General features: G+C 43.1%; 1 protein-coding gene across 2 annotated transcripts in view; it reads right to left on the minus strand.

Annotated features, from left to right (window-relative positions):
• LOC126177087 (trypsin alpha-3-like) overlaps positions 1–26,563 on the minus strand; it is a 346,712-nt gene that overhangs the window by 30,232 nt on the left and 289,917 nt on the right. The window contains exons 4-5 of one of the 2 annotated variants that reach the window (XM_049924339.1): positions 14,180–14,315; positions 786–896 (exon numbers count right to left, since the gene is read on the minus strand). In XM_049924339.1, the coding sequence (XP_049780296.1) occupies positions 786–896; positions 14,180–14,315 (247 nt within the window). The remainder of the gene's footprint in view (positions 1–785; positions 897–14,179; positions 14,316–26,563) is intronic. The other variant, XM_049924338.1, reaches the window with a different exon arrangement.

Below are 26,563 nucleotides of genomic sequence, written 5' to 3' on the forward strand. Positions count from 1 at the left end.
GCCGGCCAGGGTGGCCGAGCGGTTCTAGGCGCTACAGTGTGGAACCGCGCGACCGCTCCGGTGGCAGGTTCGAATCCTGCCTCGGGCATGGATGTGTGTGATGTCCTTAGGTTAGTTAGGTTTAAGTAGTTCTAATTTCTAGGGGACTGATGACGTCAGCAGTTGAGTCCCATAGTGCTCAGAGCCATTTGTACCGTTTTCATTTTGTGCATATCGCAGGAAGAACATATGTTGGGTGAAAGATTTTTCAGGGATGACGACGATCACACAGAGGTTCTCGAACTGGTTCCGTTCTATTATCGAGGAACAGAACAAACGGTAGAACTTTCTGACCGTTATTGAGATTTGGCTGCTATGTCTGAAAGTAACGTCATGTATTTGATCTTCTTTAAAGTCAAGTGAGCACATTCTGTAGAAATTATATGTCCAGCTACAGTATTGCGTAATTTACTTTTTGAAGTTCTCTCGGATACAAATTAACAGAGAATCAGTTACTTTACCTAAAAACAAAAGAAAACAACACTGCTATACCACTTAAGCCATTCCACTGCTAATCTTATCTAATAATTGATAGCAATTTTTTGTAACTCTGCACTTTAGCACCGACCTAAATGCTAATAAAGTTAAAAACATCTTTCAGATGGACATAAAATATTAACAACTTTCTCGATGTACTTTGCATTCAATTAGATAGGAATCAACAGATTTTACATACAATACAGTACACTTATCATACTCATCCAAGTAAATAATTGCAACAGACGGTAAAACCACAGTATACTCACCACGGTAGTGACACCCCAGCCGCTCACGTTGCACGGCGTGTTCGCCGCAGGAGTGCTTTTCGAGAATCCGATGGGCTGCACTGTAGGTCCAAAGGGTAGCTTCTCCTTAGTCTGCAAATCCATAACATAATTCAGTTGCTAAGTAGAAAACAAGAGCAGAAAAACTTAAATTCATAGTTGTTTTCTACATAGCAGGCACTTAAAACGTATTGGGAAAAACAAGTAGACAGTACTGATAAATACGAATCGAACGAATGTGATGTACTCTTATGAAGAATGAATAAATCATGATCTCTATAAGGGGTACGAAAAACACACTATTCGTCTCCGAAAAGAATGTACTGAAATGAATGTAATTTGCTTGCATGAAACTGCTCAAACTGCAACATTTTACTTCGAGAAGATATAAAGCTAAGATGGTGATTCCAAAATGATGGAATAAATCTAATTCTGTTATTTCGATTTTACTCAAAACCGATATATTAGCGGATCACCAGTTAATGGGAATAAATAGTACCACATCCAGTTCCATTTAGAATATCAAAGTAAAATTAAACACGTCATGAATTCATGAAGAAGAATTTTGACTCTGTATTATACGAACGCCTCCATCCCCTCCTCCTTCCTCTCCCATCCCCCCTCCCCCTCCCCCCCCCCCTCCCCCGCATTCTCCAGCAGCTTGGTGGGAGACTCTTCACGGACTGACACACACTGACTTACTGGAAACCTTATTTCGTGTCCTCGAATCTTTTACGAAATATACTTACGGAACTAAATTGCAACAGCAAAGAGGAGTTGTGCGACATAAAACTAAAGTTGACAGGCGAGTTTCTACATCTGAAAGAGGACGTCTGTTCAAAATACGCGCCAGTCGTATAAGATTGGCGCTAGTAACGCCACTACGAGGATGGAAATCAGGTTTTCTTTAAATACACGGTGTAACATACCTGAGCGTTAGTTACCTTTGAGACTAGACATGGTGAGATGATGTTAGTCAACAACACCTTTAAAACGACAAATACGCTATTATCAACCAATCACTGACAGGTGCGTTTGAACGAGGTCGTGTAAAAAGGCTACGAAAAGTTGGATGTTCCTTCTGCGATAATGCAGAACTTGGCAGGAATATAGCCACTGCTTATGACTGCTGGTAGCGGTGTTCACCCGAATGTACGTCGCAAGAAGCCCGGTCTCGAGACGGCCACGTGGCAATACCGGGAGGGAAGATAATCGCGTACGGCGTATGGCTCTGGCACGTCGTACTGCATCAGCAGAAGTATTTTGACCAGCGGTTGGCACCACAGTGAAACAACGAACTGTTACAAATCGGTTAGTTCAAGGACAGCTCCGAGCCAGACGCCCTGTGGCGGGCATTCCACTGACTCCAAGCCACCGCCATTTGCAGCTTCAGTGGTGTCAAGTGAGAGATCATTGGAAGGCAGGGTGGAGGCCTGTTGTGTTTTCTGACGAAAGCTGTCTCTGTGCCAGTGATCGCCGTGCATTGATTAGGACGTCAGTTGAGGCCCTGCAACCATCCTGTCTGCGTGTTGCACTCATCGGACGTACACCTGTAGCTATCGTCTGCGGTACGATTTCATATGATAGATGGAGCACTCTCGTGGCTACCCCAAGCACTCTGACTGCAAAATTGTACGTCAATCTGGTGATTCGATCTCTTGTACTGCCATTCACGAACAACATTCCAGAGAGTGTTTTCCAACTGGACAACGTTCGCCCAGTAGCGCTGTTGCAACCCAACGTGCTCTACACAGTGCCGAGCTGTTGCTTTGGCCTACTCGATCTCCATTTCTGTCTACAATAGACCACACATGGGACATCATAGGATGACGACTCTACCTTCATCCACAAACAGTATTAATCGTCCCTGTACAGACCAACCAAATGCAACAGGCATGGAGCTCTATCTCACAAGCCAACATTCGGCATCCGTGTAAAACAATGCATCCACGTTTGCATGCTTGCATTCGACATTCTGGCGGTTACATCGTTTGTTCATGTACCAGCATTTCACATTTGCAATGACTTATCTCGCGCTTAAATTAACTTGCTATGTTAATCACTTAAATATGTCGCCTAGACAAATTAATTCCCGAAATTTCATTAGTCTACATTAGTCCTTTTTTCGCGTTGCTATCTTTCTTCTGTCACTCTATTTTCAGTGGTCACAATATGGGGAACATGCTGTGTATATGCGGAGTGGCTCCGAACTCGCACGGGTTCTGCCGGACTGTTTTCTGAGTGTTTTTCATTTAAGAAACCTGCGGTCTTCAGTGGATCATTGTAGTATAATTCGTTCCGTTCGTTGGCCCAGGCTGCGCTAAGCTGAAAACATTTGCTTGTCAGAGCATACCTACAGCATAGTTGACACGTCCCATGTTTGCAAACAGTTTTAGACAACTCCTAATTTAAGAAGAACAGTTGTGGGAACTCATATCACACTAAATAGATGCAGCTCTTCCATTAATTCCTGGAATTTACTGTTGGCTCTTTTCACTTTGCCTCCATCTTGTAATTGTTTTTCGGTCACCACACTTGTTACTGAGGTCTCATGAAATTTGTCACATCATGTCGGTGGTAGAAGAGACAGCAGTGCCGACAACAGTGAAAAAAAGCTTATTTTATCTCCATCATACGTACACGTAGCGTGCAGATACACGTAATAAATGCGGCAACTGGTAAAACATGAACATTAAACTAAGTAACGGGAACGGTTGTCGCAGTTTAAATTCTGCCCTATATGACGATCGAATGTATGGTGAAAAGTACCACGATATGTGAGCATTCTGCTATAGTGAGGTCACGGTGCGAGTTAGACGTTTTTGAACTTCGGATGATTATCGGCGCAAGATGCATGAGTCATATATCGACGATTACACAAGAACTTAGATTTCCTACATCAGCAGTGTCCAGTAGGGTTCTTCAGCATGGCACTAACAATGTTTCCAAACGCGTAAACTGAGTCACAGGGCGACCACAAGTGCTTAACTAACATACGTCATGCCGCCTCCCCAGAATTATCCGGTCGTTGGGCATAAGACTGTCGTGATAAAGTTAGTGCGTGGAAATTGGAGGGTCGTGTGTTAGAATCCCAATCGGATCACGAAATATTAAAGCTTCCCTTTCACCTACCTTCACTCCTCAAGGACGGTATTTCACGTTAAACCGTAGATACTGGGGTCGGTTAGGGACACAAAAGTTGAGTGAAACACTTGCACCAGGCCATTGTGTCACACAGTATTCCATTACTATAGCCATAGGAGGCTATCGAGTCTCTACAGTGCGTCAGATCGTCCACGATTTGAACGTGGGGCGTTAGGAACCTATTTCTGACAAGACTGTACTGAGACAAATGCACTGCACAGACCTCAGCAGCAGTGGAGCGACTCACTGTTACATCACATGCAGTATTTTGCACGATTTTTTTCGCCACTCTTTGTATAGGGCACCGCCTAGATGAATTCTATCCCTGCAGCAGCATCACTGATCACAGAAGTCATCGCTGTTCCCCATTTTAAAACTGACCCACGAACACATACTATGTGACCAGAAGTATCTGGATACCACTATGTGATTTGGAATTGACCTTTAGATGTCACATGACTCTGACCTGACAATATAAAAGGAGACGGGAGTCTTGTGTTGCCAGCAGAGATCAATAAAGCAGAATGGGTAGGTCAGGAGAGATCAGTGACTTAGAACAGGGACGACTCGTTACATGTCACCTGAGTAACAAATCCATCCTTCTAAATCTGCCCAAATCGACTGTTACGCCACATAAAGACATCCTGGGCGAACCTAATTTTTTTTAAGTCTCTCCCAGGCAAGCGCCAAGTCAACCCAGAGCAAGCTAGTACATCACATCAAGTCGAATGCACGAAATGGCCCTGGCAACACATCACTCAACCTAGGTGTCTGAGGCGTCAATTTAGCAGTATGACCTGAATTAGAAGGGAGCACGACGCCACTCTGTCAACCGTGTGCTGTTGAGTACCAGTACATAAATCATTCACAAGAACGACTTCCAGCACACTGACACAGCAGAAAGTAACTAGGTGAAAGCGTGAAACGAAAGGTGAGGAGACTGTGTCGTGGCGAAGAGCCCTGTCAGGCATAGAAAACCAGGCCACATTCGATGACCCTCATCAGAGGATAACGTCATTGTCTCCAAAAGACAGCTAGAAATGCCTACTGATGCTGAGGAGTACTAGATCAATGTACAGGGATGGCTGAGCAAAACGACTGCAGCGTTAGGAAAAGAACGAGCTCAACAGGAGTAGAGAAGTTACGTTATTGGTTAAGAAATCATATTCAGTTATATTTATAATTTATTACACACAACGTATTTCAAACCCATTGGCTCCATCATCACCTGCCAGCTGGTAACATTGCATATTTGCTCTGCAAAAGAAGAAAAGAACTAACCTCAAGGTGGGAATGGCGATTCATTTTTTGGACAAAATCTTCCTATCGTTACATGTAACCCAGGAGATGCCACACACAGAACTGCTGTGCGTCCCATAAATTAGCAATTCACGTCACGTTCACCTTACCTTAATTAAAGGCCTATTCATCATCATTGTCCGAGATTTATTAATTATGCACACACGTAAAATAATATGTTTCCTGTGGCACAATCGTCGTGACCTTACCTTTTACATATAAGGCAATGGACCCATTCTTGATTTCTTTTTGAGTGGTTGCACCATTTCAAGCAGTAAATATACTCATGTTCAGAAGAAACACAATGAAGGACTGGAGATAGCAGGTTCATATTCACAGGACATGTACTTTAGTATGTTCTGCGGAAATAATTAGCATTTGAAACATGTCGGCACGCAGGTTCAACGTCAACATCTATATCACTGTGCAACACCACCTGCCGTTAAAATGTGCCTGCTGACTCGCTATCGCTGTAAACCGAAAGTAATGCATCAGTATTACTTGATAAGACGTGCAAGATGCCTCACAGACGTATATGCGAACTGTACCATCAAATCTGTGAAATTGAAAAAGGGAGCATTATTGGCATGAAGGAATGTGAGGCATTCATCTCGGAAATTGCTGCTAGTGTGGGATGAACGGTTTACGGAAGGCTGTAGAACACGACAGCATGGGTCAAGTCACACCACGGAGACCACCCCCGAGAAGATCGAAATCTCATCCGAATGGCGTTGCCGGGCGGATATGCGTCCTACGCGGCCCTGTAGCAACAGTAGGGACAGTGTAACACATCGTACACTATCAGGGGTGACTGTCCGTCGCCGTTTGTTACAGCATGGGTAACGTGCGCGTTGTCCACTTCTCGACCTGCCTTTGACGAATGTGTAGAAACATGATAGACGGCAACGGTGTATAGAACGACATCACTGGGACAGGAATGGCCGCATTTTGGTACGTCGCAGATTGGGAGAGTTGCATCCCAGTGATTGCATTCGCACAAGACATACAGCACCAACTCAAAGCCCTCTTGTGTGGGGTTCTATTGGGTGCAACCACAAATCACAGTTGGTTCGTGTCCAGGACACTGTGACCAGTGTGGCATACGTGAATGACATACTGCGACCTGTAGCCATACCCTTCCTGCACAACACACCAGACACCATTTTGCAGCAACGCAGTGTACGACCACATGTTGCTGCACGAACACGTGCCTTCTTTGTGTCACAGGATGTCAGCCTTTTGCCCTGTCCCATCAGATCTCCAGACTTGTCGGCAATCGGAAATGTGTGGGATTTGGTGAAATGACGGGTGCAGCACTGTGACCCATGGCGAACCACCACAGAACTCTGGAACTAGGTGAATGCAGCATGGATGGCTATACCACAGGAAGCCATTCGCGCCTTATACGCGTCGATGCCCCCATGCTTGGAACAAGCTGGCATGGCCCATGGCCGACTCTGTGCCTACTAGGCCACAGGACACATGCTGAACCGAGGTGACTAAAATACTAATTATTTCTGCAGAACATACTAGTGTACATGTCAAGTGAATATGAAAGTCCTATATCTAGTAGTTCAAGGTGCTCTGTTTCTTTTGAACATGGAAATACACTCCTGGAAATTGAAATAAGAACACCGTGAATTCATTGTCCCAGGAAGGGGAAACTTTATTGACACATTCCTGGGGTCAGGTACATCACATGATCACACTGACAGAACCACAGGCACATAGACACAGGCAACAGAGCATGCACAATGTCGGCACTAGTACAGTGTATATCCACCTTTCGCAGCAATGCAGGCTGCTATTCTCCCATGGAGACGATCGTAGAGATGCTGGATGTAGTCCTGTGGAACGGCTTGCCATGCCATTTCCACCTGGCGCCTCAGTTGGTCCAGCGTTCGTGCTGGACGTGCAGACCGCGTGAGACGACGCTTCATCCAGTCCCAAACATGCTCAATGGGGGACAGATCCGGAGATCTTGCTGGCCAGGTTAGTTGACTTACACCTTCTAGAGCACGTTGGGTGGCACGGGATACATGCGGACGTGCATTGTCCTGTTGGAACAGCAAGTTCCCTTGCCGGTCTAGGAATGGTAGAACGATGGGTTCAATGACGGTTTGGATGTACCGTGCACTATTCAGTGTCCCCTCGACGATCACCAGTGGTGTACGGCCAGTGTAGGAGATCGCTCCCCACACCATGATGCCGGGTTTTGGCCCTGTGTGCCTCGGTCGTATGCAGTCCAGATTGTGGCGCTCACCTGCACGGCGCCAAACACGCATACGACCATCATTGGCACCAAGGCAGAAGCGACTCTCATCGCTGAAGACGACACGTCTCCATTCGTCCCTCCATTCACGCCTGTCGCGACACCACTGGAGGCGGGCTGCACGATGTTGGGGCGTGAGCGGAAGACGGCCTAACGGTGTGCGGGACCGTAGCCCAGCTTCATGGAGACGGTTGCGAATGGTCCTCGCCGATACCCCAGGAGCAACAGTGTCCCTAATTTGCTGGGAAGTGGCGGTGCGGTCCCCTACGGCACTGCGTAGGATCCTACGGTCTTGGCGTGCATCCGTGCGTCGCTGCGGTCCGGTCCCAGGTCGACGGGCACGTGCACCTTCCGCCGACCACTGGCGACAACATCGATGTACTGTGGAGACCTCACGCCCCACGTGTTGAGCAATTCGGCGGTACGTCCACCCGGCCTCCCGCATACCCACTATACGCCCTCGCTCAAAGACCGTCAACTGCACATACGGTTCACGTCCACGCTGTCGCGGCATGCTACCAGTGTTAAAGACTGCGATGGAGCTCCGTATGCCACGGCAAACTGGCTGATACTGACGGCGGCGGTGAACAAATGCTGCGCAGCTAGCGCCATTCGACGGCCAACACCGCGGTTCCTGGTGTGTCCGCTGTGCCGTGCGTGTGATCATTGCTTGTACAGCCCTCTCGCAGTGTCCGGAGCAAGTATGGTGGGTCTGACACACCGGTGTCAATGTGTTCTTTTTTCCATTTCCAGGAGTGTACAAAGGCAATTTTCAGCATTTTCATCAGCCTGTTGCAGGTTTTAAGAGAAAGGAAGAAGAACTGGAAGGGGCACTTGTTGAGACAGGAGTGCTTGCCATTAGACGCTTTGGAATGATTAGTTTGTGAGAGTGGAGTGATGGGATAGACGACGTAAAGGGAACTGCAAATTACACAGACTTCAAGAGGATGGCAGAGGACTGGAGAGCATGGAGAGTTAACACGTGAAAACCTGCCTTTGGGAAGAACACTAATGATGACATCATAGGAAAGCGTGTCCACATTTTTTCTCGTCATTGCTTTTCCCAATTTCTTGTCCTCATTATTCCTTGCTCTCATAGAATTAATTCTTTCTGATTGAGATTCACTAGGTTGAAATAACAATTTCTACCATTTATTCTCGTGTGTCTTTATCTTTTTAGACTGCGTTTATAACTGCCGTTGTCTTGAACTTCTGTTCTTGGAATATCACTTATGGTGGCAATGCAAAACGGTGCATAAACGAGTCCCAAGAGAATTAGGCAAACTTCCGCCATAATCTTCTTTGAATTAGTTTTAAAACTTGTAACTTTTAGGCTTTCAGATTATAAAAATGTACCTTGTAACGTACTGGGTAAACCAAAAGTCCTTTAACTTCTGAAAATGCACTAATTCATATAATAACAGAGGTACAGAGCTAAGAATTGACACTCTGACTAAAATAAACATGGGATTTAATTGCAACTAAAACCGAGTGCTAAAACTGCCCAACAGATGGCGCTGGCACAGCAACACGCCAATGATGCTGCATGAGAATCGTGTGTAAAATCAGTTGTAGTGGGAGAGGGAGTCATATCATCTCTAGCCTGGCTGATAAACACCTGTTGGGAGGTACGAATTTTATGCAGGATAACGCTCCATCCCGTACTGATACACGTGTTAAAGGTGTCTTGCGTACATAGTTCGGTGAGCTACCACGTCTTGGTTGGCCTCCCAGGTCCCCAGGTACTGGGGTTACCTGAAGTTGCAAGTCTACCGCGATCTCCAACCTTTTTGGCGATGCTAAAAGGCAACATCCAATGGCAATGTCTTAGTATACCTACTTTTATTCTGTACAATGCTGTTCATAACATTGTCCCTCGACTAGAGATATTGTTGGTGAATGACTGCCGACATGCTGAGCATTTGTTACAAAGATCGTTGTCTTTGCTAAAAATCATTTCTTATGCTAATTATTGCTTTTGTATCATATGAAGCGCCATCTGGTGATAATTTTGAAACCCTCTTCGGTTTCAATAACACCCCATGCCATTTCAAGCATGTGTGTCAATTTTTACCTCGCTACCTACATTATTGCTTGGAGTATTGAATTTTCAAATGTTAACGGACTTTTGGGTCATGCTGCTGAATAGTCTGCTATAAACGAACATATATTTATTTATACTCAGTTCTAAAAGGTATGCTTTCAAGGAACTTCGATATTTGAGCAAGAAGATTTATTAACCTTGCATAAAAACACAAATATGTTCATCGTACTAAGATTTTCACTCAACTGGTGCTGCGAAATTTGTAAGAGCCCTCGGTAGATGGCAGTACTAATCTTCTATCGTCGGTAGCGCTCTAACAAGAATGGTTCCCGAGGAAAATACTCTGCATAAATGTGCTCTGTGCGGTCTCCCCTGCTTCCTATAGAAAGCAATTATTTGTGGGTTTCCACAGGGCACATTTGCAATTCAACTACCATTGTCCGCTGATGCGTCTTTATTTGTGGAGAACGCTACCATCATCAAGTCATCTTCAATTATACTTTTAAAGTCGACAATGGAAGTATCTAGTAGGGCCACCGTTTGTCATTTATAAATATATAAACCAGAGTACCATACTAATTAGAATGGGTCAGTCACCTTCAGTCAAAATTTAACCTACAAGAACTGTTGTGAAGATTTAAATCGCCAACTGTCTTTGACAGAAACAACTTGCTGCATGAGTGTACATCGTTCTAGATCACGTAAAGTCAAGTAATACCACGTAATCGGTATAGAGAGCGTTTCAACAATCGACAAAAGCGCCTCATGCATTGTACAAATACACTATAGGAAAAGACGTTACATCTTGCGAGTCATTACCACTATTATCCATTCTCTGTCTCTCTCTCTCTCGATATAGGCATTTGACCTGTCGACTGCAATTGACTTGTCTCTGAAACAGAGTGGGCTGCCAACAAAGGCAGTACGCATTCTTTTCCAGTTGCAACTGGTTTCCGGCAGTGCCCAATAAGTAATAACAAATTACGCGCATGCACTGTACCACTCCGAGAGTGAAAGTGAACTGATGCTTTATTGTGACACAATGATAGAAAGCCACCGTATGACATATGAACGAAATCGCAGTTCCTGTGCTGTCAATAAATGCGATGCAATAACGTATTACGCACAACTCTGTATCACTCGGACAGTGATAGTAGTACAATGCAATGTTCCTTCGGACATAGATACATACCCGAAGGAACAAGGACTGCAGCGACTACAGCCGTCAGGAAACACAGGAAATGTATTCGCAGTTGCGAATGTGAAGCACCTTCGGCTCAATATTAGAATGACGACGGTAAGCTGCAGAAAGCGTACGGTGAAGACGCACTGCCTCGTGCAATAGTGTCTAGGTGATTCAAGGACTTCAAAGAAGATCGAATTGTTTGAGTCAAGCAAGATGGGCTTGATGTTTCGGCTTCTACTGTGACTGATGTCGACATCAACACAGCTGCTCTCATTGTCCGTGAGTATCGGCGGATAACTTTAAGTATACTCAATGAACTATTGAGGATTTTATATGGCAGTATTTTTAAGATTATGCACGGTCATTTCCATATGACCGATATTTGTGCCCGGTGGTTGCCGTTTTTGTTGACTGCTGAACAACAGGCTGTGTGAATGGAAACAAGCGGTGAGATTCTGTCTCTCTTTGCTGAAAGAGCAGAGACATTTTTGAAATCGCCAGGTTCTCCAACACCAAAAAAGGCGACAGTTGTTCCCTTTGAGGGTTAGTGATGGTGATGACATTTTTTGACTGTCATGGAATGATTTTCTAGCATACTGTTCCCCCTTACTCTACTGTTACCAGCATACTACACGTCAGTATGGGTAAATAGAGGAAACACATTGCACGGAAACGATCAGGACTTTCTCGGACAGGGTGGCGACTTCACAATGTGTCGCCTCACGTCGCAAATCAACTCATGCAGTTTCTGGGTCAGTTCAACAATACCTGTCTACCGCATCCGTCTAATAGCTCCGATCTCACACCCCGTGATTTTTGTTATTCCAATCACTAAAGCCAAAGTTACAGGGCATTCGATTTAAGAACTTTGACGCAGATCTCAAGAAAAGTGAGGGGATTCCCAAGGAGACAACGAAGAATGGCTTGCCGCATGTGTTCGAGGACTGTCAGAGACGCAATAAAAAGAGCATTCAAGTAGGAGGGAAGGACTCAGAAAAAGAGCATGCAAATATTGAAATGGAGTAATAAACATCTCCGAAATAAATCAGTCTGAGTCATTACATTTTTGGAATCGATTATCACTGGTGATGACTCATAACTGCATCGTTATGAATCACCTTGAAGAAAATGACTTATTGATACATAACCAACACGGATTCAGAAAATATAGTTCTCGTGCAACGCAGCTAGCTCTTTATTCCCATGAAGTAATGAGTGCTGTCTACAAGGGATCTCAGATCGATTCCATATTCCTAGATTTCCAGAAGGCTCTTGATACCGTTCCTCACAAGCGACTATTAATCAAATTGCGTGCATATGCAGTATCAACTCAGTTGTGTGACTGGATTCGTGATTTCCTCTCAGAGAGGGCGCAGTTCGTAGTGACAGACGATAAATCATCGAGTAGAACAGAAGTGGTATCTGGCGTTCCGCAAGGTAATGCCATAGGCTCACTGCTGATCCTGATTTACACAAATGATCTAGATGATAATCTGGGCAGCCCCCTTAGATTGTTTGTAGATGACGCTGTAACTTACCGTCTAGTAAAATCATCAGACGATCAATTCTAATTACAAAATGATCTAGAGACAGTTTCTGTACGGTGCGAAAAGTGGCAATTGGCACTAAACAAGGAAAAGTGCGAGGTCATCCACATGGGTACTAAAAGAAATCCGATAAATTTTGGGTATACGATAAATCGCACAAATCTAAGGGCTGTCAATTCGACTAAATACCAAGGAATTACAATTACGAGCAACTTAAATTGGAAAGACCACATAGATAATATTGTGGGGAAGGCGAAAGAAAGATTGCCATTTGATGGCAGAACACTTAGAAGAGGCAACAAATCCACTAAAGAGACAGCCTACATTACACTTGTATGCCCGCAGCTCGTGGTCGTGCGGTAGCGTTCTCGCTTCCCGCGCCCGGGTTCCCGGATTCGATTCCCGACGGGGTCAGGGATTTTCTCTACCTCATGATGACTGGGTGATGTGTGATGTCCTTAGGTTAGTTAGGTTTAAGTAGATCTAAGTTCTAGGGGACTGATAATCATAGATGTTAAGTCCCATAGTGCTCAGAGCCATTTTTGAACACTTGTCCGTCCTCTGCTGGAATATTGCTGCGCGGTGTGGCATCCTTACCAAGTAGGATTGACGGAGGATATCGAAAAAGAGCAAAGAATGGCAGCTCGTTTCGTGTTATCGCACAACAGGGGTGAGAGTGTCATTGATATGACACGCGAGTTGGGGTGGCAGTCACTGAAACAAAGGCGGTCTTCTTCGCGGAGAGATCTATTTACGAATTTAAATAACCAAGCCGGCCGGTGTGGCCGAGCGGTTCTAGGCGCTTCAGTCTGGAACCGCGCGACCGCTACGGTTGCAGGTTCCAATCGTGCCTCGGGCATGGATGTGTGTGATGTCCTTAGTTAGGTTTATAGTTCTAAGTTGTAGGGGACTGATGACCTCAGATGTTAAGATCCATAGTGCTCAGAGCAATTTGAACCATTTTTTAAATCACCAACTTTCTCTTCCGAATGCGAAAATATCTTGTTGACACCCACCTAAGTAGGGAGAAATAATCAACATAATAAAACAAGAGAAATCAGAGTTCGAACGGAAAGATTTAGGTGTTACTTTTGGTAGAGAAGTAATATGAAAATGGTTCGATGAACCCTCTGCCAGGCATTTAAGTGTGAATTGCAGAGTAACCATGTAGATGTGTGGATGTAGATGTAGACTGTTGATCAGTCCTCGTACTTACAATTTCCGCTCGATGAAGACTTACACCGTTTAGCAGCGCTAAAAATGCCTCTTCGCCTTTACTGTTAAATTATTGACATTCGTTATTGTAAGCAATTTTTCAACAGCTCACCCGTCTGTCCCCTACGTGACAACTACCTGGGTGATATCATTGTCATTGTATCCACGTGATTTCGGCTAAGCAGTCTTTGCATACGCAGGAAAAATATTAGTAATCTGGCCTATCGTACAACTTCGAAAGTTTCTATTTCTCTGAAGAGAGTTTGAAAACCTAGATCATATTCTAAGTAAAGAAGGCGTGCTCCAGATCGAATAGTACTGACAATTTCATGATCATAAAACTACAAAGAACTTCAGTTCTTCTAAGAGAAGATAAAATATTATCTTCTTCACCTCTGCCATTTACCCAGTGCTTACATGGATTTTCGAAATGGTCACAACTTTTCAAATGGAGTTCCATTGATTCGAAAATAGACGTCTGTGGTGTTTATGTTGACATGCCTAGTCCTGGTTACACTGCAGTTTAATATATACCATGTTTGTACAAAAAGTTGCTAGCGAGAGAGTTGAAAAACTGGCAATGATGTGACCGAAAAACTTTCAAGATAGATGAAACGGTACACATGACGGGTGTGCTAAGAGTAATGAGACAGGCCTGCATAAACTTACCCTGAGAACAGCGATATCGTTCTGGCTTGTGGTGCGGTTGTATTCGGAGTGGACAAAGACTGCGGACACCTGCACCCTGGTGCCTGACGAGGTGTACACGCTGCCCAATGACACGCTCAGCAAACTGGCGGGTATCCTGCAACATCACGCGTCCAGGAGACGCACCATTAGCTACACTCATATCTGCGTATCTAACTTGCAAAGTTCTTTTTATGCAATTTGGTTAACATTTTCTGTACTTACCATGCAGTCGGCATCATATTAACATGAGGAAAATACAGAAGAAATGCACTACTGGCCTTTAAAATTGCTACAGCAAGAAGAAATGCAGATGACAAAAGGATAGTCATTGGACAAATATATTATACCAGAACTGGCATGTGATTACAATTTCACGCAATTTGGGTGCATGGATCCTGAGAAATCAGTATCCAGAACAACCACCTCTGGCCGTAATAACGGCCTTGATACGCCTGAGCATTGAGTCAAACAGAGCTTGGATGGCGTGTACAGGTACAGCTGCCCATTCTGCTTCAACACGGTACCACAGTTCATCAAGAGTAGTGACTGGCGTATTGTGACGAGAAAGTTGCTCGGCCACCATTGACCAGACGTTTTCAATTGGTGAGAGATCTGTAGAATGTGCTGGCCAAGGCAGCAGTCGAACATTATTTGTATCCAGAAAGGCCCTTACAGGACCTTAAACATGCGGTTGTGCATTATACTGCTGAAATGTAGGGTTTCACAGGAATCGAATGAAAGGTAGAGCCACGGGTCGTAACACATCTGAAATGTAACGTTCACTGTTCAAAGTGCCGTCAATGCGAACAAGAGGTGACCGAGACGTGTAACCAACGGCACCCCATACCTTCACGCTGAGTGATACGCAGTATGGTGCTGTAAACAGATGATGCTGTAAACAGAACCTGGATTCATCCGAAAAAATGACGTTTCGCCATTAGTGCATCCAGGTTCGTCGTAGAGTACACCATCTCAGGCGCTCCTGTCTGTGATGCAGCGTCAAGGGTAACCGCAGCCATGGTCTCCGAGCTGATAGTCCATGCTGCTGCAAAAGTCGTCGAACTGTTCGTGCAGATAGTTGTTGTCTTGCAAACGTCCCCATCTGTTGACTCAGGGATCGAGACGTGGCTGCACGATCCGTTACAGCCATGCGGATAAGATGCCTGTCATCTCGACTGCTAGTGATACGAGGCCGTTGGGATCCAGCATGGCGTTCCTTATTACCCTCCTGAACCCACCGATTCCATATTCTGCTAACAGTCATTGGATCTCGACCAACGCGAGCAGCAGTGTCGCGATACGATAAACCACAATCGCGATAGGCTACAATCCGACCTTCATCGAAGTCCGAAACGTGATGGTACGCATTTCTCCTCCTTACACGAGTCATCACAACAACGTTTCACCAGGTAACGCCGATCAACTGCTGTTTGTGTATGAGAAATCGGTTGGAAACTATCCTCATGTCAGCATGTTGTAGGTGTCGCCACCGGCGCAAACCTTGTGTGAATGCTCTGAAAAGCTAATCATTTGCATATCACAGCATCTTCTTCCTGTCGGTTAAATTTCGCGTCTGTAGCACGTCATCTTCGTGGTGTAGCAATTTTAATGGCCAGTAGTGTATTCTTCAAAATTAACGGTGAAAAATTGTGTGAACAAGTCTCACAATTTTGCATTGATAGGAGCCACAGATCAGGTTGCAGAATTCTAGATTCAAGAAAAAAAGGACATGCCTGCCATAACAAAATTAAATTTTTTGGGGAAAAGAAGAAATTAACAGAATCAGGAGTGACCAAACGTGAAGACCTAACATGTGAAGCATCACTCAGTTCTGGGTGTCCGCAGCTGGCAGTCGTGCGGTAGCGTTCTCGCTTTCCACTCCCGGGTTCCAGGGTTCGATTCCCGGCGGGGTCAGGGATTTTCTCTGCCTCGTGATGACTGGGTGTTGTGTGATGCCCTTAGGTTAGTTAGGTTTAAGTAGTTCTAAGTTCTAGGTGACTGATGACCATAGATGTTGAGTCCCATAGTGCTCAGAGCCATTTGAGCCATTTCAGTTCTGCGTGCAGAATACAGAATGTATGGACCAGGGATGGATGGATAATCGTAAAGATAGCTACGGAAAAGCATTCCGCGACTAACTTTACCGAACTTAGAAGCTTGAGTTGTGCAAGGCCAAAGTGATCTTTCGTAAAGAAACATTTCATTTTGTATAATTTTTCCTTGAAACCAGTATCCTGTTATCGTGAATTATTTTCTTAGGTTTACTTTTAGCACTAGTTATTGTCCATATTCCTTATTTACAGTATCAATATAATCGTTATTTCACTACTATTTCACTAGTATCACGGGATTTTGATTGGGATGATTAATTTATTGCCAAAACCAATGAAGCGACAAAAGTCATGGGGTACCTCTTGACCTCTTGATATCGTGTCACCCGACGTAGTGAAGCGCCTCAACGTGGCATGGACTCAGCAAGTTGTTGTACGTCCGCTGCAGAAACATTTAGGCACACCGCCTCTAAAGCCGTCCATAATTGCAAAAGTGTTGCCAGTGCAAGATTTCGTGCATGAATTGACCTCCTGACTATATTCGATAAATATTCCATGGGATTCATTTTGGGCGATGTGGGTGGCCAAATCACTCAGTCGAATTGTCCAGAATGTTCTTCAAACCAATCTCGAACAACTGTAGCCAAGTAGTGTGGCCCATTATCATCCATAAAAATTCCATTTTTGTTTGTTGTTGTTGTGGTCTTCAGTTCTGAGACTGGTTTGATGCAGCTCTCAATGCTTCTCTATCCTGTGCAAGCTTCTTCATCTCCCAGTACCTACTGCAGCCTACATCCTTCTGAATCTGCTTAGTGTATTCATCTCTTGGTCTCCCTCTACGATTTTTACCCTCCACGCTGCCCTCAAATACTAAATTGGTGATCCCTCGATGTCTCAGAACATGTCCTACCAACCGATCCCTTCTTCTAGTCAAGTTGTGCCACAATCTCCTCTTCTCCCCAGTTCTATTCAATACCTCCTCATCAGTTGCGTGATCTACCCATCTAACCTTCAGCATTCTTCTGTAGCACCGCATTTCGAAAGCTTCTATTCTCTTCTTGTCCAAACTATTTATCGTCCATGTTTCACTTCCATACATGGCTACACTCCATACAAATACTTTCAGAAATGACTTCCTGACACTTAAATCTATACTCGATGTTAACAAATTTTTCTTGTTCAAAAACGCTTTTCTTGCCATTGCCAGTCTACATTTTATATCCTCTCTACTTCGACCAGTATCAGTTATTTTGTTCCCCAAATAGCAAAACTCCTTCACTACTTTAAGTGTCTCATTTCCTAATCTAATTCCCTCAGCATCACCCGACTTAATTCGACTACATTACATTATCCTCGTTTTGCTTTTGTTGATGTTCATCTTATACCCTCCTTTCAAGACACTGTCCATTCCGTTCAACTGCTCTTCTAAGTCCTTTGCTGTCTCTGACAGAATTACAATGTCATCGGCGAACCTCAAAGTTTTTATTTCTTCTCCATGGATTTTAATACCTACTCCGAATTTTTCTTTTGTTTCCTTTACTGCTTGCTCAATATACAGATTGAATAACATCTGGGATAGGCTACAATCCTGTCTCACTCCCTTCCCAACCACTGCTTCCCTTTCATACCCTTCGACTCTTATAACTGCCATCTGGTTTCTGTACAAATTGTAAATAGCCTTTCGCTCCCTGTATTTTACCCCTTCCACCTTCAGAATTTGAAAGAGAGTATTCCAATCAACATTGTCAAAAGCTTTCTCCAAGTCTACAAATGCTAGAAACATAGGTTTGCCTTTCCTTAATCTTTCTTCTAAGATAAGTCGTAGGGTTAGTATTGCCTCACGTGTTCCAACATTTCTACGGAATCCAAACTGATCTTCCCCGAGGTCGGCTTCTATCAGTTTTTCCATTCGTCTGTAAGGAATTCGCGTTAGTATTTTGCAGCTGTAGCTTATTAAACTGATAGTTCGGTAATTTTCACATTTTTGTTTGGGAACATGAAATATATGAATAGCTGCAAGTGGTTTAAATGTTCCAATGTGTGTGAATCCCTAAGCGACCAAACTGCTGAGATCATCGCTCCCTGGACTTATACACTACTTAAACTAACTTATGCTAAGAACAACACACACACCCACGCCCGATGGAGCACTCGAACCCCGGCGGGAGGGGCCGCGCAATCCGTGACATGGCTCCTCTAATCGTGCGGCCACTCCGCGCAGCTGCAAATGGTCTTCAAGTAGCCAAACACAACTACTTCCAGTCATTGATCGGTTCAGTCCATGTAAATACAGCCCAAACCATTATGGGAGTACCACCAGCTTGCGTAGTGCCTTCTTGTTAATTCGGGTCCATGGCTTCGTGGGGCTGCACCACACTCGAACCCTATCATCTGCAAAACTGTGAACATAGCTGCTAAGGTTCGGTGACCGTGTCAGAATTATATTGGAACAAATAAGCCCTCGGTCACAAATATTAAGTCAAAATTGGCCAGGTTTCGACGCTACTATGAGCGTCGTCTTCAGCATTAAACTAACTGTTCTAAAACATAATAGGTATATAAGACATTAATAAACTAAAGTGTGTACTGACTGGAAAGAGATGCAGTATTTACAAGTCACATTCTAAAAAAATCTAAGCCGGCAAGGCGACGTCATGAAAAGTTGTAAATAAGATAAGATGGCGAGCCGCTAAGGGCTGCTCGTACCTGAGTGAACACGGGTTGCAACAAAACTGAGGTGCCCACGTTAGGAAGTGTGGGCAAGTGAACATGGTGTTGCTACGAGCGCCATCTAGTAGGCACAGAAACAACTACGCTACTGTGCATTCAAAATTAGACAAATGAAATTGTAATGAAGCTGATTCAGGCATAACGTAAGCACTAATAATAATAAGATGAAGTTACATATTTATCTGCTTTAAACAGATATACATTTTGTGACGTAAAAAACGTCAGTTATGACATACAAGAAAACAGCAAAGGCGTAACAGGAAAACAACATTTCGGCAAATTGCATGAGGAAATTTGAATCAAAGATCAAGCAACGGCTTTATACAGTCGAAAAAGTTTTTATTTCGGAGCTGCAGCTGTTCGTTGAGAATGAGCCCATCATGACGAGATAGATGTTTGAAAATCTCCAATTCCTCTAAAACATCTAACCTACGTCCCTTCTTTTCGGTATGCAGAATATTGCTATCGCCAATGGCTTTAGGCACGTGTCCAGTAATTAAGAGATGATCGGCAAAGGAAGAATTTAGGGGACTGGTGCCGTTTTTTCTCGAAAGATGTTCTTTATATCTGATGGTGAAAGCACGTCCAGTTTGCCCTATATAATAGACGGAGCAGGTATCACAGATGATCTTATAAACGCCAGAACTTTCTATAGGGGAGCGAATGGATTTCAAATTATGAATGAAGATTGTTGTTAGTAGAGAAGGCAACATTGCAGTTGTATTTGTTGCGAAGCATGCGCTGAATCTGATAGGAAATGGGTCCTACGAAAGGAATAGAAAAACGTGTTTTGTTTTTTTTTTTTTGCTTAACTTCAGCGCGTGAGGTGTTGAGCGTAGTAGTTCTTGCTGTTTTTTTTTGAGGATGACTTATTGCTTTTATCAACTGAAATCTGGACTCATATGACCAGGTCACTGTTTCTCAGTCACCTGGGGCCCGACCAATATGGTCACCAGCCCAGGGGTGCTGCAGGTGTTTCCCTGTTGTTAGCAAAGGCACTCGCTTCGGTCGCCTGACGCCAGAGTCCATGAACGTCAAATTTCGCCACACTGTCTTAACGGATACGTTCGCCGTACGTCCTACATTCGTTTGTGCGCTTATTTAACGCAGTTTTGCTTGTCTGTTAGCACTGACAGTTTCGCTAAAACGCCACTGCTCAGTCGTTAAGTGAAGGCCGTCGGTCACTGCGTTGTACGTGGCGAGAGATGATGCCTGAAATTTGGTATTCTCGGCACACTCTTGACACCGTCGATCTCGGAATATTGAATTCCCAAACGAGTTCCGAAATAGAATGTCCCATGCTTCTAGTTCCAACTACTATTCCGCATTCAAGTCTGTGGCCATAAACATGTAGAACCCGTTTTCACATGAATCACCTGAGTACAAATTACAGCTCCGCCAATAAATTAGCGTTTCATATCATGTGTACGCGATACTACCACTATCTCTATACTTGCACATCGGTGTCCCACCATTCTTATCATTTCATTGTAATCATTTTATTCGTTAGTGACATAATCTCAGGCATACGGTTTCTCTGTTGCTCTTACTGTTTCCTTTATCATTATTATTTTCAGTACAATCACCCTTTTATTACCATTGTCTCTCATCACACATACTGCTCATCTTGACGCTGTTTTATCGATCTCTACAAAACTTACGAAACTTCAAACTTCATGCTCTGTGCCAGACAAGTATACCTGATCTTGAACTTTCATGCTCTGTGCTAGATAAGCGCACCTGATCTTGAGCTTTCCACTCCTCTGGTTTCTTTCTCTTGCTTCCTACCTGTATTTTAATGAACCGTGCACCTCCCTTCTCCCCTGCCCGTCACATTCCGCAAGGCTATGGGTTATGAATGACTCCTCCTACCTGCCGCCTAATAGCGGAAACAACTCCTGATAGCTCCACTCTACAGCTCGCTTACACAAATGTGCTATCCTTATCGACACCCTCACTGAGTTCCGCTGCATATTTTAGGACCTCATCTATCATATCACATTTCTATCGGAGACATGGCTGAAGCTGTGTATTCGTTCAAGTTCTGTGAGTCTTAACCTTTACATTTTTCTGAGACGTGATAGATGTAACAGAGGATTGGGCAGTATGGTAGCACACCTACGCGCAGATTTGTTCCCCATGGTCGTGCTCACATCTAAAAAAGGATACAAGCAGCTTGAATATGTGCTCATTGAGATTAAACCGCACAACAGGAAGTGTCTCACACGTGCAATACTCAATCTACCTACAGTTGGACAGCCCTCTAGCTTTGAATCTGCGTTCTCATGTCTGGAGTCTTTGTATGAACATGTAATTGTAACTGGAGATACCAACATAAATTTGCTAAACAACAGCCCTTCTGTATCAAACTACACGCAAATATTTTCCTGCTCAAACCCTGCACTGGTTCCACTTGGGCCTGCTCACCATACAGCTGACGGTCGTACGTTTATTTTCATATTCACAACCAAATCTCCAGATAGAATACTTGCACCGCTCAGATTTCTGTACCTGGCTTGTCTGCTCATGATATCTTGGCCGTTGCAGAACCCAAAGAACAAACCGCAAGTGGCGACTTTCAGAGATTTTAAGCGCGTGAATATCTCGAGCTTATAGCTAACGCCAGTGATATTTCTTGACAGACAACGGCAGGAAATAACTTCGAAATAAATAATGAAGTTTCCAACATCACAAAGAGACGCAATAATTTATACGACAAACACGCTTCTCGACAAACAGTAAGAGTAGGGGGAAAACCTGCAGCATGGCTTACAGACCACCTCAAACACCCTATGAGTGTCAGAGACTCAGAATACATGGCATACAGATGGTACACGAGCTTTGATAATAATCTTCTAACCTACAAGCAACTACGTAATCAAGATAGTCAACCCATAAGGAATGTGAATTTCAGGTATTCTCACTAGCTAACTGAGGAATTTCACTGATCTGCCATCCTGTGGAATAATTGTGATGTCTAGAAATAAGCAAACCCAAATCTTTAGTCGAACCTATAGTTCTTACTGAGGATATAAATGAGTATTTCGCCACACCGATATCCTTACTTGACCAACGCACGAGGTCGTAAACCATCGATTACCTTAAAGTATTAGTGACTGGTACAAGCGAGAAATTATTTCTGCAGCGGGTAAGCCCTAACTCGGTACAAAAGTCAATTGTGCAAATTCGTTCGGCAGCAGTAGAGCACGATAATACAGAGTGTTTGAAAAAGAGCTCCCTGGTTCTAAGTATAAATTTAATGGGGAAATTAATGAAAAATTAGATCAATAAGCACATATCACGAAAGAGAATTGATTCAAGTTTTGTTATATGTTAGTAGACGTCAATGTGGGATCCATTTGTTACCCTGCACACGTCCAGACGGTATTCCAGTTCTCGCCACGTATTCACCAACATTTCAGGTGTAGCTGTCCCAACCGCCGCGACGATTCTTTCCTGTAAATGACGGATGTCTCTGATCTTTTCACTGTACACAACATTTTTTATGTGGTTCCGAAAGATAAAGTTCAGTGGGGTTTAGTCTGGGCTTCGTGGTAGCCAAAGTATTGGGCCAGCCCTGCCTATTCACCTTCCTGGAAAATGATTGTCAAGAGCTGCACGCACATGGTTACTGTCAAGAGGTGGGGCGCCATATTGTTGGAAAAACAGGATCTGTACATCAACATCTTCAGCAGTTCTCGGTCTGCCTGTTACCTTGAAAGAGTTTAGCCAATGACGGATAGTTTTTGCTGTAGGTGGTTCATCATCATACTGACGTCTAAAATTACGTTGCAGTGTTATAACTGACTCAGTTTTCACAAGCCAAATGACACACTGTGCTTTCTGTTGCGTAATACACATTGTTGCTGAGTTGCTCTGCACTGCACTGCATGCACGTCTGGAGTGAACTGGTGGAACAGAGGAAAGAAACAACACTGGTGCCATCTCAAGGACAAGCAGACCTGCCAACTGCAGGGGAGTCAAACTTTGAGAGTTGATGAATCAAACACCACGAACTGTAATAGTGTACGTCACTTTTAGAGATTCTAGGACACATTAAACCTAGGGAGTTCTTTTTCAAACACCTGGTATAACAGCATAAATGATCAGTCTTCTCGTCGATCCTCTTCTGACCAAAATAACAGCCATTTTTAATCATTCTATAGCCTCCAGCCTCTTTCCAACAGCCTGAAATCTGGGATTCATAAAACCATTGTCCAAGAAGGACTCTGCCAAACAGCCCTCAGACTGCAGGCTCATTTGCATTCTACCAGTGTTATCCACAGCTTTAGAACACGTAGTCGATGAACAGTTTTTTAATTATTTAACATCAAGTAAACTTTTACATGAATACTAGTCCCATTTTCAGCAAACTCACATCATCACAACTGCTCTTATAAAGTGACTGACGAGATGAAACAAGCTATCGATAAACAACAGGCGACTATTATGTACTTTTTTGGATTTCAGCAAAGTTTTGGCACTGTACTGTGGTTCCACTCATACCTTACAACTCGTCAACAGTGTGTAATGGTTGGAACAAAAAGATCACAAAGGAGAAATGTCATATCAGGAGTCTCACACGGATCAGTATTGGGTCCATTAGTCTTGTCATTATATGTTAATGATGGGCCAGGTACTACAAGTCCAACAAAGGAGTACACAGCAACTGAGTATGTAAATTCCGATTTATTTGTCCAAACAGCAATAGCACAGAGCATAGGTCTGAAACTTAACCAATTTATAACTAGTCGTTCATCAAAGACTTATTACCCCTCGGTTCAAAGAACATCTTCCACCATTTATCCTAAATGGCCCTGAAAAATTGTTTCTTCTTCATCACAGAACTTGAGGATAATTTTGGGTAATCATTTAGACCAAACTGAACACACAATTGCAGTCTGCAAGAAGAGGTGTTTACGCCGCTTCACTTACGAGAGAAATATTTTTCGAGAGCACGTAGCTAATAAACCCCACATTTGGCGATGACGATGCTGCTGTTCAAGAACCTTTGTACGAGAGTTCACATGTGCTGGAACTGACAATGTGTGCTTGTATATGAGGCATCTGTGACGCACACTTTTTCGACCATATCACAGAAGCATATCAACAGTTACCACAGATATACGTCAATAAGTGTACAGACTATCATGCTCTATGTTTGCTATGTCATCTTCTCAGACATTGCACTTCTTCTTATTTGCCATCAACTGTTACTCTAATGCTGACCAGTGCAGCAGAAATTTTTTCTGTACCATTACAAAGCATGTTCTCTAAATTATTTTGAGTCTCAGGAACCCGACTTCGTAGCATCCTACCAAAAATATCAGAGAAATTAAATTAGTTCAAACCCGCAATAGACAGCTAATGCTCCACCTTATATCACAATAGCCATCTCTCCTCCATTCTGTGCAGCTCATTCTCGTCAGACCTTCTCCCTCAGAACTTTTGCCTACCCCTTGTTGATAGGGTTCTCTGTTTACATTCTCTTCCTTCCTGACAGCCACCGTCACTGTCATTTCGTATATGTGGTGTCCGTTCTTTCGAGCATCTCCGGAAGAACAGAGACAATTTTGATGCAGCAGCCACTATAATTAAGACACAAATGAATTACAGACATTGGCTGCGAGTGGATACTGATGTAAATCAATCGAGAAAGTCCAAAATATGTACTGGATTAGGATACGAACCCAGGTCTCCTGTGTGTTAGGCAGTTGATATGACCACTAAGTCATCTGTAGAAAGTGGTTATCGCCCTTGCACGGACTGCCCTAGCAACTTATCAACCCATTATTAATGCAGTGCCTCTTTCCCATTACCCTCCCGACACACATCGACTGTGAGTGGACATTTCAGTTTTCTCCACTTTCTTCATCCATTCCGCTTTTTGGACACGGCGTCAAAGGTGCTAAGCTAATCTACATCATCCTAAATACACTTTACTGTTGCTATTATTATTATTATTTCTTTCCTTTCTCAGACGTTATGTCTGGTTAAAAATGGAAAGTGACGCGGACCTTGATCAAGCGTGACTTCCTTTTAACTGTACAGTATATGTTAAATTGCATTTAGGAACTTTCGGGTAATTGAACAACTATCAATAATTTCAGATTTTTGTAGTTATATATATACGTTTGTATGTAGCTGTATTGCGTTGATGTACTGGTGGATATAGTGTGGTATGACTCCTGTAGTTGATAGTATAATTGGTATAATGTCAACTTTATCCTGACGCCATATGTCCTTGACTTCCTCAGCCAGTTGGATGTATTTTTCAATTTTTTCTCCTGTTTTCTTCTGTATATTTGTTGTATTGGGTATGGATATTTGAATTAGTTGTGTTAATTTCTTCTTTTTATTGGTGAGTATGATGTCAGGTTTGTTATGTGGTGTTGTTTCATATGTTATAATCGTTCTGTTCCAGTATAATTTGTATTCATCATTCTCCAGTACATTTTGTGGTGCATACTTGTATGTGGGAACGTGTTGTTTTATTAGTTTATCTTGTATGGCAAGTTGTTGATGAATTATTTTTGCCACATTGTCATGTCTTCTGGGGTACTCTGTATTTGCTAGTATTGTACATCCGCTTGTGATGTGATCTACTGTTTCTATTTGTTGTTCGCAATGTCTGCATTTATCTGTTGTGGTATTGGGATCTTTAATAATATGCTTGCTGTAATATCTGGTGTTTATTTTTTGATCCTGTATTGCAATCATGAATCCTTCCGTCTCACTGTATATATTGCCTTTTCTTAGCCATGTGTTGGATGCGTCTTGATCGATGTGTGGCTGTGTTAGATGATTCTGGTGCTTGCCACGTAGTGTTTTCTTTTTCCAATTTACTTTCGTCGTATCTGTTGATGTTATGTGATCTAAAGGATTGTAGAAGTGGTTATGAAATTGCAATGCTGTAGCCGATGTATTTATATGAGTGGTTGCTTTGTGTATTTTTCTAGTTTCTGCTCATTCTATAAAGAATTTTCTTATATTGTCTACCTGTCCACATTGTAGGTTTTTTATGTCGATAAATCCCCTTCCTCCTTCCTTTCTGCTTAATGTGAATCATTCTGTTGCTGAATGTATGTGACGTATTCTATATTTGTGGCAGTGTGATCGTGTAAGTGTATTGAGTGCTTCTAGGTCTGTGTTACTCCATTTCACTACTGCAATATTGGTATAGCATAAGTATTTATAGCTTTTGTCTTGTTTCTTGCTGTCAATTCTGTTTTTAGTATTTTTGTCAGTCTTTGTCTGTATTTATCTTTTAGTTCTTCTTTAATATTTGTATTATCTATTCCTATTTTTTGCCTGTATCCTAGATATTTATAGGTGTTTTTTCCATCGCTTCTATGCAGTCGCTGTGGTTATTGTTATTATTATTATTATTATTACTATTACTATTATTATTAGAGTCGTTTATTACTGTTATTTTTCTTATTGGGAGTTTTGTAATATTTTTGGTATGTTTTACTCATGGTCAGATGTAAGAGAGGGCTGTAGGGCCGTAATATGGTCAGAATAAATAAGCATTAAATAAATATTCCATTACTAATACATGTAATGACTACTACGAATTTAT

This window comes from Schistocerca cancellata, chromosome 3 (assembly GCF_023864275.1).
Source record: "Schistocerca cancellata isolate TAMUIC-IGC-003103 chromosome 3, iqSchCanc2.1, whole genome shotgun sequence".
Classification (NCBI taxonomy): Eukaryota; Metazoa; Arthropoda; class Insecta; order Orthoptera; family Acrididae; genus Schistocerca; species Schistocerca cancellata.